Source organism: Cucurbita maxima, unplaced genomic scaffold (genome assembly GCF_002738345.1).
Source record: "Cucurbita maxima cultivar Rimu unplaced genomic scaffold, Cmax_1.0 Cma_Scf00008, whole genome shotgun sequence".
In the NCBI taxonomy this organism is placed as follows: Eukaryota; Viridiplantae; Streptophyta; class Magnoliopsida; order Cucurbitales; family Cucurbitaceae; genus Cucurbita; species Cucurbita maxima.
Window position 1 is genome coordinate 1,669,217 of NW_019272024.1, and position 15,134 is coordinate 1,684,350.

At 38.2% G+C, this 15,134-nt stretch overlaps 3 protein-coding genes across 3 annotated transcripts in view; 1 reads left to right on the top strand and 2 right to left on the bottom strand.

The window, feature by feature from the left end:
- Positions 1-59: 59 nt before the first annotated feature.
- On the bottom strand, positions 60-4,486 carry LOC111482909 (PI-PLC X domain-containing protein At5g67130-like). The gene is made up of 8 exons (XM_023128939.1): positions 4,191-4,486; positions 3,977-4,099; positions 3,760-3,897; positions 1,591-1,689; positions 1,172-1,475; positions 865-1,088; positions 698-784; positions 60-452 (listed from the first exon to the last, which is right to left on the bottom strand). The coding sequence occupies exons 1-8, from the start codon at positions 4,278-4,280 to the stop codon at positions 267-269; spliced, it is 1,251 nt and encodes a 416-aa protein (XP_022984707.1). The 5' UTR covers positions 4,281-4,486; the 3' UTR covers positions 60-266.
- A 2,823-nt stretch (positions 4,487-7,309) lies between these two features.
- On the top strand, positions 7,310-12,093 carry LOC111482905 (probable receptor-like protein kinase At1g49730). The gene is made up of 9 exons (XM_023128935.1): positions 7,310-7,700; positions 8,355-8,906; positions 9,582-9,872; positions 9,942-10,200; positions 10,294-10,346; positions 10,894-10,961; positions 11,083-11,172; positions 11,253-11,337; positions 11,421-12,093. Exons 1-9 carry the CDS (start codon positions 7,613-7,615, stop codon positions 11,978-11,980), a joined length of 2,046 nt encoding a protein of 681 aa, XP_022984703.1. The 5' UTR covers positions 7,310-7,612; the 3' UTR covers positions 11,981-12,093.
- A 187-nt stretch (positions 12,094-12,280) lies between these two features.
- Positions 12,281-15,134, bottom strand: part of LOC111482907 (glycoprotein 3-alpha-L-fucosyltransferase A-like) — an 8,532-nt gene continuing 5,678 nt past the window's right edge. Inside the window, exons 3-7 of the mRNA XM_023128937.1 lie at positions 14,833-15,077; positions 13,670-13,774; positions 13,218-13,374; positions 12,890-13,117; positions 12,281-12,669 (exon numbers count right to left, since the gene is read on the bottom strand). Of these exons, the coding sequence (XP_022984705.1) occupies positions 12,414-12,669; positions 12,890-13,117; positions 13,218-13,374; positions 13,670-13,774; positions 14,833-15,077 (991 nt within the window). The 3' untranslated portion in view covers positions 12,281-12,413. The remainder of the gene's footprint in view (positions 12,670-12,889; positions 13,118-13,217; positions 13,375-13,669; positions 13,775-14,832; positions 15,078-15,134) is intronic.

Consider the following 15,134-nt stretch of genomic DNA (forward strand, 5'->3'; position numbering starts at 1 on the left):
TTTTTTTTTTTTTTTTTTTTTTTTTTTTTTTTTTTTTTTTTTTTTTTTTTTTTTTATATATAAATTTTTTTGAAATGTTTTGTTAGCAAAATTAAGAATCACAAACTTCTTAAATGGGATGTTTGTAGTTAAGTAAAAATGTATATTCTTTTTCTCAAATTAATAAATTTGAGTTGGCCCGCTTCACCAAATTAATTCTAGAAGAGCTTACGAATCCTTAATTTATTTGAATACAACCCAACCCAACTCAACCCAACCTCTACAAGTTAGACATGAAATTCCTCGAGTGAGAGGAGAACGAGTAGTGCAGGCAGTGTGGCAATGAAGCCAAAAAATAGAGCTGAGCAACCATTTGATTCAGCAGAGCTGCTTGGCGTCTCTGCTGCTAAGGAGGAGGATGCTTCTGCATCAATTGCCTTGGGTAACTCGCAGCCTCCAAACCTCATATTTTCCTGTATGATATCAGTTCATCAAAACCAACAAGTTTTCTTAATCTTCTTCCACGTTCAGTCGTCTTTCGTTTCTATACGATTTACGAAAATTGTAACCGCCCAAGTCCAACTATATTGTCCTTATGCTAGGGAGAGGTTTCCACGCCTTTATAAAGGACGTTTCGTTCTCCTCCCCAATCGACGTGGGATCTCACCATCCAACCCTTTTGAGAATATGTCATCAAAGAATAGTGGTAATTGCTAACCTTGCAACTTGAAATGCTTGGACATCCACAAACAGAGTGACCGTTTGTAACGTCAACGGCTTTGGCAGCTCCTCCCCCGTCGCTCCTCTGAAATATGTTCATACCATATATCAATTATCAGTTTCAAGAAGCAGCTGTTCTAATGATTTAGTTTTGTACTTACTAACCTTGTAGAAGTCAACAGCAATGAAGTTAGGCCATCTATTTCCTGCTGCATTATAGCAGGTGTTCACCATGTTGAGTAATGGTGCTGAGTTGTCCTTGCAAGCTTCAGGGAAATTCGAGGCACTTCTGAAGAAATTTACGATTATGAGCGACCTTGAAGTCGTGTTCATCGCTGGTGATTCGCCTCGGTTCGGGCACAAACCTGCTATCATTCCTCCATCCCCATCTGCAAAATGGTTGAATCAATAAGAAAACCTATTGGATTCTCAACGTTTTATTCATTCTACTGAAAAAATGAAACGAACTCACATTGGTTTTCAACCATGTATCTCCATACATATGCAATTCCTTCAGACGCTTCTTTCGAAGCTTTTGAAGTAAAAACGAGCAAACGTTGGTTTTTCCGAACCATGTCGCTAACCATGGGCCAATCTCCACCATTTTTGGGCATTCTCCATACTGGGAACCAGAATTTTCTCAGACCAGCAGCACCAAACACATTGGTTAAGCCCTTTGGAGACGTGACATAGTCTTCAATGATGACGGTGACGATTTCGGAAGGGTTTGCTTCAAGAAATGCTTGGAACTCTTTGAGAACATTAATGGCAGGTTGCTGGTCATTTAAAGTTTTGTATGAACTTGTTCAAAATAACATAAACAAGGAAAGGAACGGTATATTGAGCCAATTTTCAGAACACAAAATACAAGTCTGCAAAATGCGTACTTACGAAAGCTGTATAATTGAAGCATTGGCCTCCGTAAGAGTGACATAACCATATACCATTTTCAAAGTCGTACATATCAAGCATAAATCCTCTAACACCATTCTGCAATATGAAAATTGAACATTACAAAGTATCAATATTCAGTGAAAATATCATTCAGAATTGTATCGAACCGAACGTGTTTGTTTATGTAGATATCATTCAAGAATTAGAACCATTTCCATTTCATAGATACCTCATCGTTACTTTGATTAGAGACATTTAATCTAATCCACACAACTTTTATCAAGCTGTTAAACTGTATAAACCAAAGCTCACCGCTAGAAGATATTGTCCTCTTTGGGCTTTCCCTTCCGGGCTTCCATTCAAGGTTTTAAAACGTGTCTGCTAGGAAGAGGTTTCCACACCTTTATAAAGAATGTTTCATTCTCCTCCCCAACCGACGTGGGATCTCACCGTTAATCGATTATGAAATGCTCTACAATAACAATCACATAAAAATATGGTTTATAGATCACGTGCATTTCTTCTTGTTAAAAGGGTCATCAAGATATTCCACAAGTAAGGCCCTGCCTGAGAGTAATCCTAAGAAGCATGAAACTTTTTTAAGGTAGCTTTTCCTTAAAGATTTATCATTCTTTCGAGTCCCTTAGGCTCGACTGCCTTTTGCAAGAGTCAAGAGAGCATCATTATTTGGCCAATGTAGTTTTAAGTAGTTCTCAAGCGACCTTATCTTTCCTCCCAATTAAAATAGAGAACTAGACTAAAAATTTACCCGCACATGAAAGAAATAATGTGAGATCCCACATCGGTTGAGGAGGAGAACGAAACACTCTTTATAAGGGTGTGAAAACCTTTCACTAGTACACGCGTTTTAAAAACTTTGAGGAAAAACTTTGAGAGAAAGTGTGAAAGGGAAAACCCAAAGAGGACAATATCTGCTAGCGGTGGGTTTGGGCCGTTACAAATGATATCAGAGCTAGACACTGGTGATGTGCCAGCAAGGAGGCTGTTCCCCGAATGGGTTGGTACGAGGCGGTGTACTAGTAAGGACGTTGGTCCCTGAACGGGGTGGATTTAGTTGGGTCCCATATCGATTGAAGAAATTAACGAGAGGACACTGGACCCTGAAGGGGAGAGGTGGATTATAACATAGCACCAAAAGATTCATAAGCACATGGGAGAGAGAGAGAGAGAGGCCACAAGCATATTTGAAAATGGATAAGACAAAGAAGAGTGGAGTAATCAAGTGACTGAGTCACGCTTGCACCAAAAATGATAAAAAAACAATAGAGGAATAAACCAGAAACCACACGCCTAACCATTATATTTATAATATATGAGTAGTGGAAACAAAACTTATTGTACTTTAGGTCAAGATATCGGCTGATTTGGGCTGCCAAGCAAAGATTTTCATGTTTCTTTCAGTTTAAACAAAGCAACCCCTAAAAGAGGGCTACCACTCCCAATAGAACTGCACATAGGCGGGGCAGGATCATAAACTTCCTTATGCTTTATGCATATAACTTTTAAATGATTCAAGATATGGAACCAATTCAGTTCAACCTCATGAGCTATGGCATTTGGGCAAGATTGTGTTGGTTTGATTCATTTGGATCATTTTCTAAAAAATAAAAAATAACCCATTTCTACATGTTGAATTAAGAACAGTGTTAGTTGGATCAGTGAATCCTGACTAATATCACCAATTCAATTCAATCCAATCCAAACAAGTTCATATTCCATTCAAATAGCAAGAATTGAGGTCAAGAACCCATCAATTTCAAATCTCTTCACCTCAATTACCTATATATTAGCCTTTTCTTTTACTATTTCAACATGTTTACCATTTTTAGCATATATTTCTCCTTAATTCCTCAAGATTTCAGTTCTATCTACATCAAAACATTCTCAACAAGCTCACTCTAAGTAATTCTAGCCGAAAAAGGTGTGCAAATGGGAGCAAATTAGGGTTGAAAGAGGGAAGAACAAATGACTTTTGACCTTTCCAGTTACATAAGAGCTTCGCTTTCAGGGCAGGTGGACCAAACAGCCCAATAAACGTTCAGAATTGTTAAGTTTCCTTTACTCTTCTCTTGAATATTCCACAAACCAAACAGGATGAACAGAAAAAACAATAACGAAGCAGGAAAAGGAAAGGCAGTAACGTACATTGAGCTGACTAGTAATGGAGTCCTGTTGATTCGTCGGAGCAAGAATCAGAGACCCAGTAGCCGATTTCGCCCCTAATTTCGCGAACGAGTTGTGGGTCGTCAACCATGCGTAATGATTAAACGGAAGATCATTCACCTGCTCCAAAAATTCCGCTACTAAAATCAAAAGAACCCACAATTCCAAGAACAGAAATAAAAAGAGCGCCACTACAGACCTTCGAAATCGGACTTATCGGCTGGATTCTAGTGCAGCGCGGCCGGACATTGCCGTCGGCGAAGCAGGTCTCGCAATGCAATCCGGCGTCACAGTTTCTGTTCAAAATACACGTACGCCCCTCCTGATGAAGAAACAGAGAAACCCAAACAATCGCAGATGAAAGTCTCACAATCTGGAAAAGGAAAAACAACAAAATGGGTATCGGAACAAACCCGAAGAGCTGAAGAAGAATCGAAGAGGAAGAGAATGTGAAACAGAGCCACTGTCAGAGGTAATCTCCCCAAGAAATAACGACAACCCATTTGGCGCTGAGAATTGGAAGGGAGATTCAATGCGGGAATTTTCCGGGTTGAGAGTTCAAATTTTCCGGGAAAATAGGTGGGAAAATGGGTGGGAATCGGGGAAGAACATTGAAAGAGAAAAGGGGAGTGAGGGAAAGTCTTTGAAGTAACGAAAAGGAGAGTTCATACGGTGGAACGCTGTGGACTCAACTGTAATGCGCGCAGAGTCGTACGGACATTTACTTCTTTCACTCTCACATCTGACTCAATTGTATTATTTTTAATAATAATACACAACTTTATTTATTGTATTTTTGTAATTTTGTAATTATGTAATTATTTATTGTATTGTTGGATCATTATGGGTTTATAATACCATCTCCATTAGTACGAGACATTTTGGGAATCCCAAACCAAAATCACGAGAATTTATGCTCAAAATGGATAATATCATACCATTGTGAAGAGTCGTGTTCATCTAAAAAAAATGCAATCGATATTAAATGAGACCTAATATAACCATCCTATGATAATTATCTAAACTATCTATTTAATCATAAAATATTATTGTTAAACGGCGTGTAATTGTGAAAGATTAACCAAATATAATGAGTTCCTTTTAAGAAATACTAATCTTTTATCCTTTTAAAGATTTGAATTTATACTTCTCCTCTCATTTTTCTGTGACCAAAAGGTTTCCCAAACATAACTCCTTCTTTCTAAGATATTTAGGTTGTCTTTCGGTTTAGTTTAACCAGTTATATCCATATTTATTGAGATCTCTCGTCGAAACATTAAGGGTTCTATGGAAACTTCTCCCGACGCGTTTTAAAATCTTAAAGCAACACTCTTACCAAAAAAATTAAAAAATTGACAATATCTGCTGACAGTGACTTGAAGTTGTTTATTGTGATTAACCCAATAAATAAATCTAAAAATATCCCACGTGGCATTTTCACCTTAAATTTAATATTTGTTAGTGATATTAGTTGATGGGCCGAAGAAATTCTGGATTCAAAGTGCAAATTTGGTTAAGTGGGCTTTATAAGTTCGGCCCATTTTCGTTTAGTGGGCCTTAAAAATAGTTTGAAATAACTTATGTCTAGAAGCTCAATAATCCTAAAAAATTAGAACTAGTTAAAAGTAATCTCAACCAAGAATCGACGTTCGAATCTTCCTCTATACATACATTGAATAATAAAAAAAACGTACCTTAAATTTAATTAATTTGCTTGTAATTCAAGAAATTTCGATACAAGACATTTCTCTTCATTAGCTAAATGGGATTGGGAACAACGATTATAATTTTCATCCCCTTCCTCGACTCAAACCACGTTCCAATCTCGGCCCCAGCCCACTAACTTACTGATTAGTTGAGAGGTCCAAAAGAGAACGTTACCGATCCAACTAACTAGTACTTTTGAATTGGTCCAAAAAATTCTCTCAACCAAATTCAACCTGATTCATTACACCTTTTATCTATTGACATCTCTAAGGTTGACAAGACGCTTGTTGAACAAGACCCATTTTAGAGTCACGAGAAAGGGTTTAGGGTTTATAATTATGAAGATAAACAATAGAAAGATCAATTTGAAGCAAAGTATTTGCATATTAAACAAAGTGATTAAGCTTTGTCGTTGACAGAGCATAACAACAAAGAGAAAGAAGACATGAAACATAGTATTAAAAAAAACATACATTAATTTATGTTGTTAATACTAAAAGACAGTCTGTGAACACACACAATCGAAGAGAGAGTGTTTTGGAGGTAGTGAAAGGAAAAAAAACAGAGCACAAAAGCAGAAACAGTGGGCGCTACAGAACACTCTGTCGCTTCCACCCACTTCCATTATAGTTTCACATGCTCACTCTGTCACTTCCAACGACATGGTTTGCTTACACTTGCTTTTTTTTTTTCTTTTTTTGTTTACATTTTGTACTTCTGATGAACAAAGCTCGCTCCATGAAAAAGAACAATGCAATATCTGTTAAGAACAGAGAAGGGGGGAAATGGGTTTTTGCTTATATGGGTTTCTTTCCCTCTCTGCTTTACTATGGTAAAGTTAATTGAGGATTTTCTTTATATGAGTCCATTTCTCTCTCTGTAATGCTATAATATTCCATTGAGAGAGAGAAAGAGCGTATGTGAGAAAATGGGATTTTGCTTATATGGGTCTTTTTTACTCTGTTCTACTGTGTATAATACAGAGAGAGAGAGACAGAGACAGAGAGGCAGAAAGAGAGAGAGAGAGAGACAGAGACAGAGACAGAGAGAGCTTTTGTTTACTCTGTTCTACCATGTATAATACTACATACAGAGAGAGAGACAGAGAAGGGGGAAAAGGGTTTTTGTTTACTCGGTTCTACTATGTATATACTACATACAGAGAGAGAGAGAGAGAGAGGTTCCTGAAATGGGTCTTTTTCTCTATGTGTGTGTGTGTGTGTGAGAGAGAGAGAGAGAGAGAGAAGTAGAGGTGGGAGAGAAAGGAGAGGAAATGGATATAGGAATATGTGGTCCTTTTCTCTCTGACTTGCATTATGAAACTGTTCTTGACCCATTTTTATGTGCTGCAGCCTGCTTGTAAATTATTTCATATCCCTCTCAGGGTGTTTATGTTTTGAGTTTTAGCTTCACCATGAAGTAATTAACGAATCATTTCATATAATTTTCAGTAATCATGAACTTGGTTATGGAATGAAAGCTTTTTGGAAGCGTAAGAGTAGGCTTTTTCAAGATATTCTTCGGCTAAGATTAAAGAATTTCAGATTTTCCTTTGCACTAAAGTGAAAAAGAACAAAAAAAAAAAAAAAAAAAAAAAAAAGGAAGATTTCATTTAGGATAATGTGTTCTTATTGCCATTTCCTTTTTGTTTTAGCTTTCTAAACCTGGATTGATCCAATAATTGAACATGGAAACAAATGATTTCTGTTAGAATGTGATAAATTAATGAGAAATAATACGTATTTTGTCAATTACTCCGTATTGTTCTAATAAATGTACTGTGAAGATTGTTTGGTGGGCGTTTTTTGACGTCATTTGTTCATACAATATGTAATCTTCTTCTTTCGATACCCAAATTTTAAATCCCGTTTTTTTTTGGGTACTTTTTATAATTGTCAGTGGCACTGACATGGGTTTTTTGGGTACTAATATATTTCGTGGGAAATGTAACAAGAAACCATATAACAAATTGGGAGAAACGGATTTGAAACGCGTTCACATTTGAAAGTCCATTGCTCTGAGGTTCCTCACTCTCCCCTTTTGATGCTTCTTAAATGTGCCAAAACGGTCGCCACCGGCATCTTTGCTAGCTCCGGCGGCGTGAACTTAGAGGATCTCTGTCTTGATCATGGCGGCGGCCACCGCACTGAGCAGAGCTTTGTTTCTAATGGGGTTTCTTCTATTTCTTCAGCTGCAGCTTCCTGAAACAATGGCGGGTCAGTCTCTTAATCCCATTTGCTTGATTATTCAAACGCAATCCATCTCTGGGTCTCTCTCTTTTGATCTTTCCTTTTTCACTGTGATTTGTTTTCTGGAGTCGATTTCTCTAATCTAGTGATAGTTTTTGAGAACAATCGTGTTCGTCGATATGGGTTTTTAGTGTTCTTTAGAATACGGTGAATCTACGATGGAAAAGGTTTCTGGAATGATTCAGGGTTTGTCGGTCTGGTTTGTCTTTGAAGAAGGTCCATTTGAAATGTGCATCTGTATTGACTTCTGGGATACTTTTTACCCTCTATTTGTGGACCTTGTTATTAGGAATCACGAAACTCCACAATAATATGATATTGTACACTTTAAGCGTAAGTTCTCATAGCTTTGCTTTTGATTTTCTGGGAAGGTCTCATACTATTAGAGACGTATTCCGTACTCATAAACCCATGATCAACTCCTTAATTAGCCGACGTGGAACTCCCCTCCCAACCATCCTCGACACTTAGGAGGTTGCTTTCATGGGTTTGTTGAGCTTGGTTTTGATTCTTTCATTGTTTTTGGGCATGATGAGGAACATTTCATGTTGATTTTGCAGAAATAAGCATTATATTCAAATGGTTAGCTTCTAATTTCGTATTGTTCTGAAAACTTCACAGATTGTCCCTTGGACTTGAGTGGATCAAACTTTACTTTAGTTGCTTCTATTTGTTCTAACCCCAACGAAAGAGGGAAGTGCTGTCGCTATATCAATGCATTTGTTGCAGTTTCTGTGGCTCAGCTTGCAAATTCAACTGGTGAACTAGGAGTTTCTTCAAACTTAACCAACATTTGCCTGCAATCTATATCTCAAACCATGGAACTCTATGGAGTTCCTAGAAATGCCATGGTTTTCTGTGGGGTTGGAACGAAAATTCCAGTAAACTACGCGTGTAGAGGCCGAGAAACCGTCACGCAGATGCTGGAATCTCCGAAGTTTACGAAAGTTGGGGAGAATTGCAGATTGCTGCTATCAGAGGAGAGTGCTTGTAGGAAGTGTATCAATGCTGGGATTTTATATCTCCGCAATCTTATTGGGAGAGAAGATAATATAACATTGAATACCTGTCGTGATGCTACGTTTGTTGCACTTGCTAGCCAACTTGATGCTGCTTCAGTGATTGATCTTGCAAGCTGCTTCTTTGGAGTTCAAGGTCTTAACAGGCCTCCAGGTAAGGAATATATAAGAAAGCTTATTTCTCTTTGAAAGAGCTAGACAGGCTTGGTGATCCTTGCAAGGCTGTGTTTTCTTCTGCTGTTTATTACTGCAAACACTTGAAGTTCAATAGCTAGCATTTGCTTAATGCACGTTGTTCTATTCCATCTAGCACCTAGTTTTAGACCTTAGATCACCAGCCCCGCTCCTTGTTTAGGCTATTCTCTTTGTAACAGCCCAAGCCCACCACTAGTAGATACTGTTGTCTTTGAGCTTCCCCTCAAGGTTTTTTTTAAAACGTGTTGCTAAGGAAAAGTTTTCATACTCTTATAAAGAATGTTGTTACAGATGCTATCAAAGCTAGACATCGATTGGTTTGCCAGCGAGGACGCTGTGCCCAAGGGGGGTGGATTGTGAGATCCTACCTTGGTTGGAGAGGATAATGAAGTATTCTTTATAAGAGTGTGGAAACTTTTCCCTAGCAGACGCGTTTTAAAAACCTTGAGGGGAAGCCTGTTAGCGGTGGGCTCAAGAGGATATTGGGTGAGCTGATGGTGCACAGAGAGAAGGGAACTATTTTTCTGCTCATGATTTTCTTGTTCAGCATATTTGGTGGTGATTTGATTTTTTCTCAAATCCCTCTTCTCCTACTTAGAGTATAGTGTGATTTCAATTTTCATGCACTTTTCAGCTCCACCTCCATCTTTGGCTACACCGGATATTTCCCCAAGTCCATCAGCTGCTGCAAGTCCCGGGCCACTGGCGCTAGGTGTTTCTGATGGTAAACGTCATCGACATCATTCCTACCATGTAACATTAGTGGCAGGTATTGGCATTGCAGTGACTGTAGCTTCTGTAATGATGCTGGTTGTCTTGATTGTGCTGATCCGAAGGAAAAGCAGAGAGCTAAAGGATTCCGAGAAGACGGATGCGAACTCTTCAAGATCCTTCCCTTCTCGTCCCATCAAAAAGTATCAGGAAGGTTCGACGAATTATCTTTAGCCCTGTCGTTTTTCAAGTTCTTTGCTTAGCATTAGCAACTTCCATGCAGGACCTTCCATGTTTAAAAAGTTCAGCTATAAGGAGATCAAGAAGGCAACAGATAGTTTTAGTACAACAATTGGACAAGGAGGATACGGGACTGTTTATAAAGCTCAATTCAATGAAGACTTAGTGCTAGCTGTGAAGAGGATGAACAAAGTCTCCGAGCAGGGGGAGGATGAATTTGGCAGAGAAATTGAGCTGCTTGCGAGATTACATCACCGACATCTCGTTGCTTTAAGAGGCTTTTGTGTCGAAAAGCATGAACGGTAGTTCACTAAACGTTATACTTTTGGGGAGGCATTTAACATCATATGCTGACAACATGAAATGGGTACTCTTTTTTTTTTTTCCCTTTGCAGGTTTCTTGTTTACGAGTATATGGCTAATGGAAGCTTGAAGGATCATCTTCATGGTATGTTCGTCTCTTCTTCACACTCGTATTCATTTGTTCTTTCCTTTTAGAATGAAAAGAAGATTCCATGATGAAATTCCGTTTGAGCCATTTTTTGTTCCATATGGTTGGAAAGTGTGAGATCCCACATCGGTTAGAGAGGGGAACGAAACATTCCTTATAAGAGTGTGGAAACCTCCCCTAACCTACGCGTTTTAAAACCCTTGAAAGAAAGCTCAAAGAGGATAATATCTGCTAGCAGTGGGCTTGGACTGTTACAAATGATATCAAAGCTAGACACTGAGTAGTGTGCCAGCAAGGGCGTTGGGCCCCATAGGGGGTGGATTGTGAGATATCACATTAGTTGGAGAGGGGAACGAAACATTCCTTAGAAAGGTGTGGAAACCGCTCCCTAACAGACGCGTTTTAAAACCTTAAAGGGAAAGCCTAAAAATGATTTCTGTAGTGCTTTAGGCTTTGTGAAGTATTTTGGTCAAACGAAAGAGATTCTTTTTATCATCCTCCCTTGGATTAGTGTATAAATGAATACGTTCTCACGTTCGTGCAGCTCCTGGCAGGACCCCTCTAAGTTGGCAGACAAGAATCCAAATCGCCATCGATGTCGCTAATGCTCTGGTAGCTTGCTGATATCCCTGTTTCCATCAAGAGCTAATGAACTAATAGCATCTTCAAAAGCTGTTGTAAGCAATTTTTTTCGTGAAGGAAAACCATTTTCACTTGTACTTGTCCTCTGCAGGAGTACCTTCACTACTATTGTGATCCCCCACTATGTCATAGAGACATTAAGTCCAGCAACATTTTGCTGGATGAGAACTTTGTTGCTAAGGTAACTTGGAAAATTCATCTGTAATGACAAATCTTGCCCTTTTCTTTGAACCTGTTATTATCCCCTATCTTATCTTCCAGGTTGCCGATTTTGGCCTTGCACACGCTTCAAAGGGTGGTTCGGTTTTCTTTGAACCCATTAATACCGATATCCGGGGAACGCCAGGTTTGGGAGACAACGAGTTGTTCAACTTATGGTTTGATTACCGTTTCATAAGCTAATAATATCACAATGCTAATGACTTTCAGGTTATATGGATCCTGAGTACGTTATCACGCAAGAGCTTACTGAGAAAAGTGATATATACAGCTATGGCGTGCTACTTCTGGAAATAGTTACTGGCAGACGGGCGATACAAGACGGGAAGAACTTGGTTGAATGGTCCCTGGCGTACATGATTTCAGATTCGAGGATATCCGAACTAGTAGATTCAAGTATCAAGAGTTCTTTTAATTTGGACCAACTTCACACAGTGGTGTCAATTGTGAGATGGTGCACTGAGGGAGAAGGCAGGACGAGGCCCTCGATTAAACAGGTGCTTCGTCTATTGTACGAGAGTTCGGACCCGATGCATCAAGGGCTCATAGAAGCTGTTGATGATGAAGAATATGGAGGCAATGAAGGGAGGCAGAGCATGAGCAAGAGAAAAATGCATAAAAGTGATGTGATTTTTCAGTGTGGAGATGGAAGGTACCTTGCTTCTTCATCAAGCACATCTAGATCATATTGTAGTAGAAGCTTTTTGCTTGAAACTGGTTCACCACAGTCTCCTCCCAATATTTTGTCTGTCTCAGACCAATTATTTTAGATAACTTAAAGCTCTGTACGATGTAATGTTAGTACCTTAAAAATTGAACTATGCTCGTATTAATATAGAAATCTGAAAATTCTTTTATAAGATGCAACTTTATTGTATTCAACCATCACAAACCAACATTTGAATCTATTCTTTTTTATGTAAAATCATTCTATAGCACATCATTTAGCATTCAACAAACTCAAAGCAAAGTCATGAGAACTTATACTCACAGTGAACAATATCATACTATTATGGTTGTTCATAATTCCTAACAAAAACAACTCTCCCAAAGAAAAATGAAAAATGAAATTATCTTGGACCCAAACAAATGAAAATTTAGTATTAAGTTCTCCTGTGAAGAGATCATATACCAGTGAATTTCCTCTCTAAACTAAGGTGGGTGTTAGCCAGTATCTATCTCAAAAGAACATTTACAAAATTACTATACAAAAATGGCTTCAAATTTGGCACATGGGTTATCTTCCACGTGTCTTCTGAGATCAGAGTCCCCCTGAAATTTGAAGGTATATAAAGCTTGCCTCTGTGTCAACCCAACTGGGTATATCTTATACAACCTTAATTCGTCCTCTCCTTTTAAGCTCTTAGGCCTTTCCTGCTTCCAAATCGGTTCGTGCTTCAGCGATTTGAACTTCGCAACCACTGCTGACGCCAGCCCTTCAACCGTCAGATTACTAGACCTGCAAACTAAGGTCTTAGACATTCTGTTCCGCAGAAGAATATTTGGACCAGTTAAGTTCGTATAACTTAAAGAGTTAACAAGTCTAATCACATTGCATGCTACCACCTATAGTTCAAACCCTTCACAATCTTAAACTTAGGCGGTTTGTTTGGAAGCACTTAGAAAGTAAATCCCAACTCTGAGTGATCCAGTAATCTTGAAAAGAGTATATAGATTACCTCAAGAAAATGGACTCTGAATCAAACCTTCCTCTTTCCCTCACATATAAGTGATAAACGGTCTCCGGACCTCTGGTGCATTTACAGGGTCGATTTTTAAACGCTAGACCCTTTTCTTCTGTCTCATGAATACCAGTTGCCAAATGAATGCAGAGGCGACATGACGAATGAACTGCTGCCATATCCAATAGTGCCTTGAAAGAGTCAGATGGACCCTCATATTTCCACCTAAAATGGGAAAGACCAGATGCACAAAGTTGGGATGGAACTTCAGAATATAGACCTGAAAGTTGTCCAATGAACAAACAAATACAAATTTAATTTTCACCTCAATGAGTTGTTGAATGCCTCAGGATGTGCAGCAAGGTATTTCATAGAGTTGGCAACTGACTCAACATCTGAAAGCTTCCTGATATGCAAAAGCGAAGCAGGTGAAGGAGCAAACTCTTGAATGTTTGGAGCTCCAATAACCACTGGAACGGCTCCTACAACAACGACAAGAAAAAGAAAAAAACCCTCAGCTTTCACATACAAGGACTGGATTTTGGAACGATAAGTGGAATAATTTTTTATCCACTACCCATAATACAAATTGAAATATAAAATTTGAAAACATGAGGGAATAACTTTCAACCCACTCTTCATCGTTGTAAACTACAATTCAAGTAATATGCAATCATATAAAAGAAATATGATCACGTAAGACCTCATTATTGAATGAATCATTCGAGGGGGAAAAAAGAATATCCAAGAGTCAGTGAAGTGATCTAATTTGCATACCAGCAACTAGAGATTGGAAATATTTTTCAGTCACATAATCTTCCTCGTTGGAATTCTCAAAAGCCAAGCTGAACCTGTAGTGCTTTATAGTCTCTAGTTTGTTCACTGCAAAGAGCCAATTCAAATGTGTATTACAAAACTTTTCATTACGATTAAATGGTAAAAATCCAAATCTCTGATCCCCTGTAAGTTTAACAAACCAAGTATAAGCATCTGACGTATTTATGAGATGACCAGAATATCATAGAGTAAATTATATTCTCTAAGGGCATACATTATACAGCAAAATGAGCCAAATAACCCACCAAGTATGAAAGCCTCATGAACAGATCTTTCAACTCAAACATCTCCTACATCTCATTGGTTCACATTCTTTATTAGTATCGGAGTTACTTGATGTAAACATTTTTAGCTTGAAAACTTATCACGTTCTTTTATTAGTGCCGGCAACAGTATGACTTGAGTGTGTCGCAAAGTGCATCCTTTACACGTTTCAAATGTAACCAAGATTGAACCAAAGTGGAAAATCATCATAAAATAGTGTATCCATTTGCCTCAAAGTAATATGGGGAATGAATGACCGGTTTCCCGAAGATAAGTCCCCGTTTTATAATTCTTTTTGGATTTTGGTTCAACACAATGTCTCTTGGTGGTGTACAAATCAGTTTTGTGGGGAAGGGTAATCTCAACCATTTGCCATTAGGCTGCTCTTCTTGGCTCTTTTGTTGAATATAAGTTTATGTTTTTATTATAATAATAATTAATTAATTAATTTTTTTAAAAAAAGCCTCAAACTAAGTCGAAGGTGTTCATGTTTCCTAGGTCTGTCACATTCAGGATTTAAAATATAGCAAAACTTAGAAGCACTCCATTATCATTTAAGCACATAACAGAAATAATGACTGATAAGCAAAAGCCATCAAATGCAACACTAGAATTAAATTAGAAACAACGAATTATGAGAAATTTCCTCTTTCTTAATCACAAACAATAAGATGAGAACTAATCATAGAGGAAGAAAAACTGATAGTTATGTGACTTAAAATCAAAAGCAGATTACAAACAACAAGGAAACAAATCTAAACCTTAAAGCCTAGCGATTTAACAGATGAACAAAACAATATATGTATTTGTGGTCACAAGGAAAACTTAATAAATTGCACCTGTGCTTCCATCACGATTTCTGTGGCAAGCACCATATGAATCGATTGTGACGTTCAGTTTTTCAAGAGCCACAAGAGCTTCCAAGCGGAAGTTACGAGCATCACAATTTGAAATGAAAGCAGCTGCAAGGGCATTCTCAGTCTTAGCCTGCACTGGTGCCATGATATCATACTCGGCCCAGGAGAAGTACCCAACAGGTACATCTGATGAGAGACTGGTGGTCATTACTATACTATATCCATTCCTAGAAAAGCATCAAAGACTATGTTAGATGGTTTCTTTTTTTTTTTTTTTTTTTTTT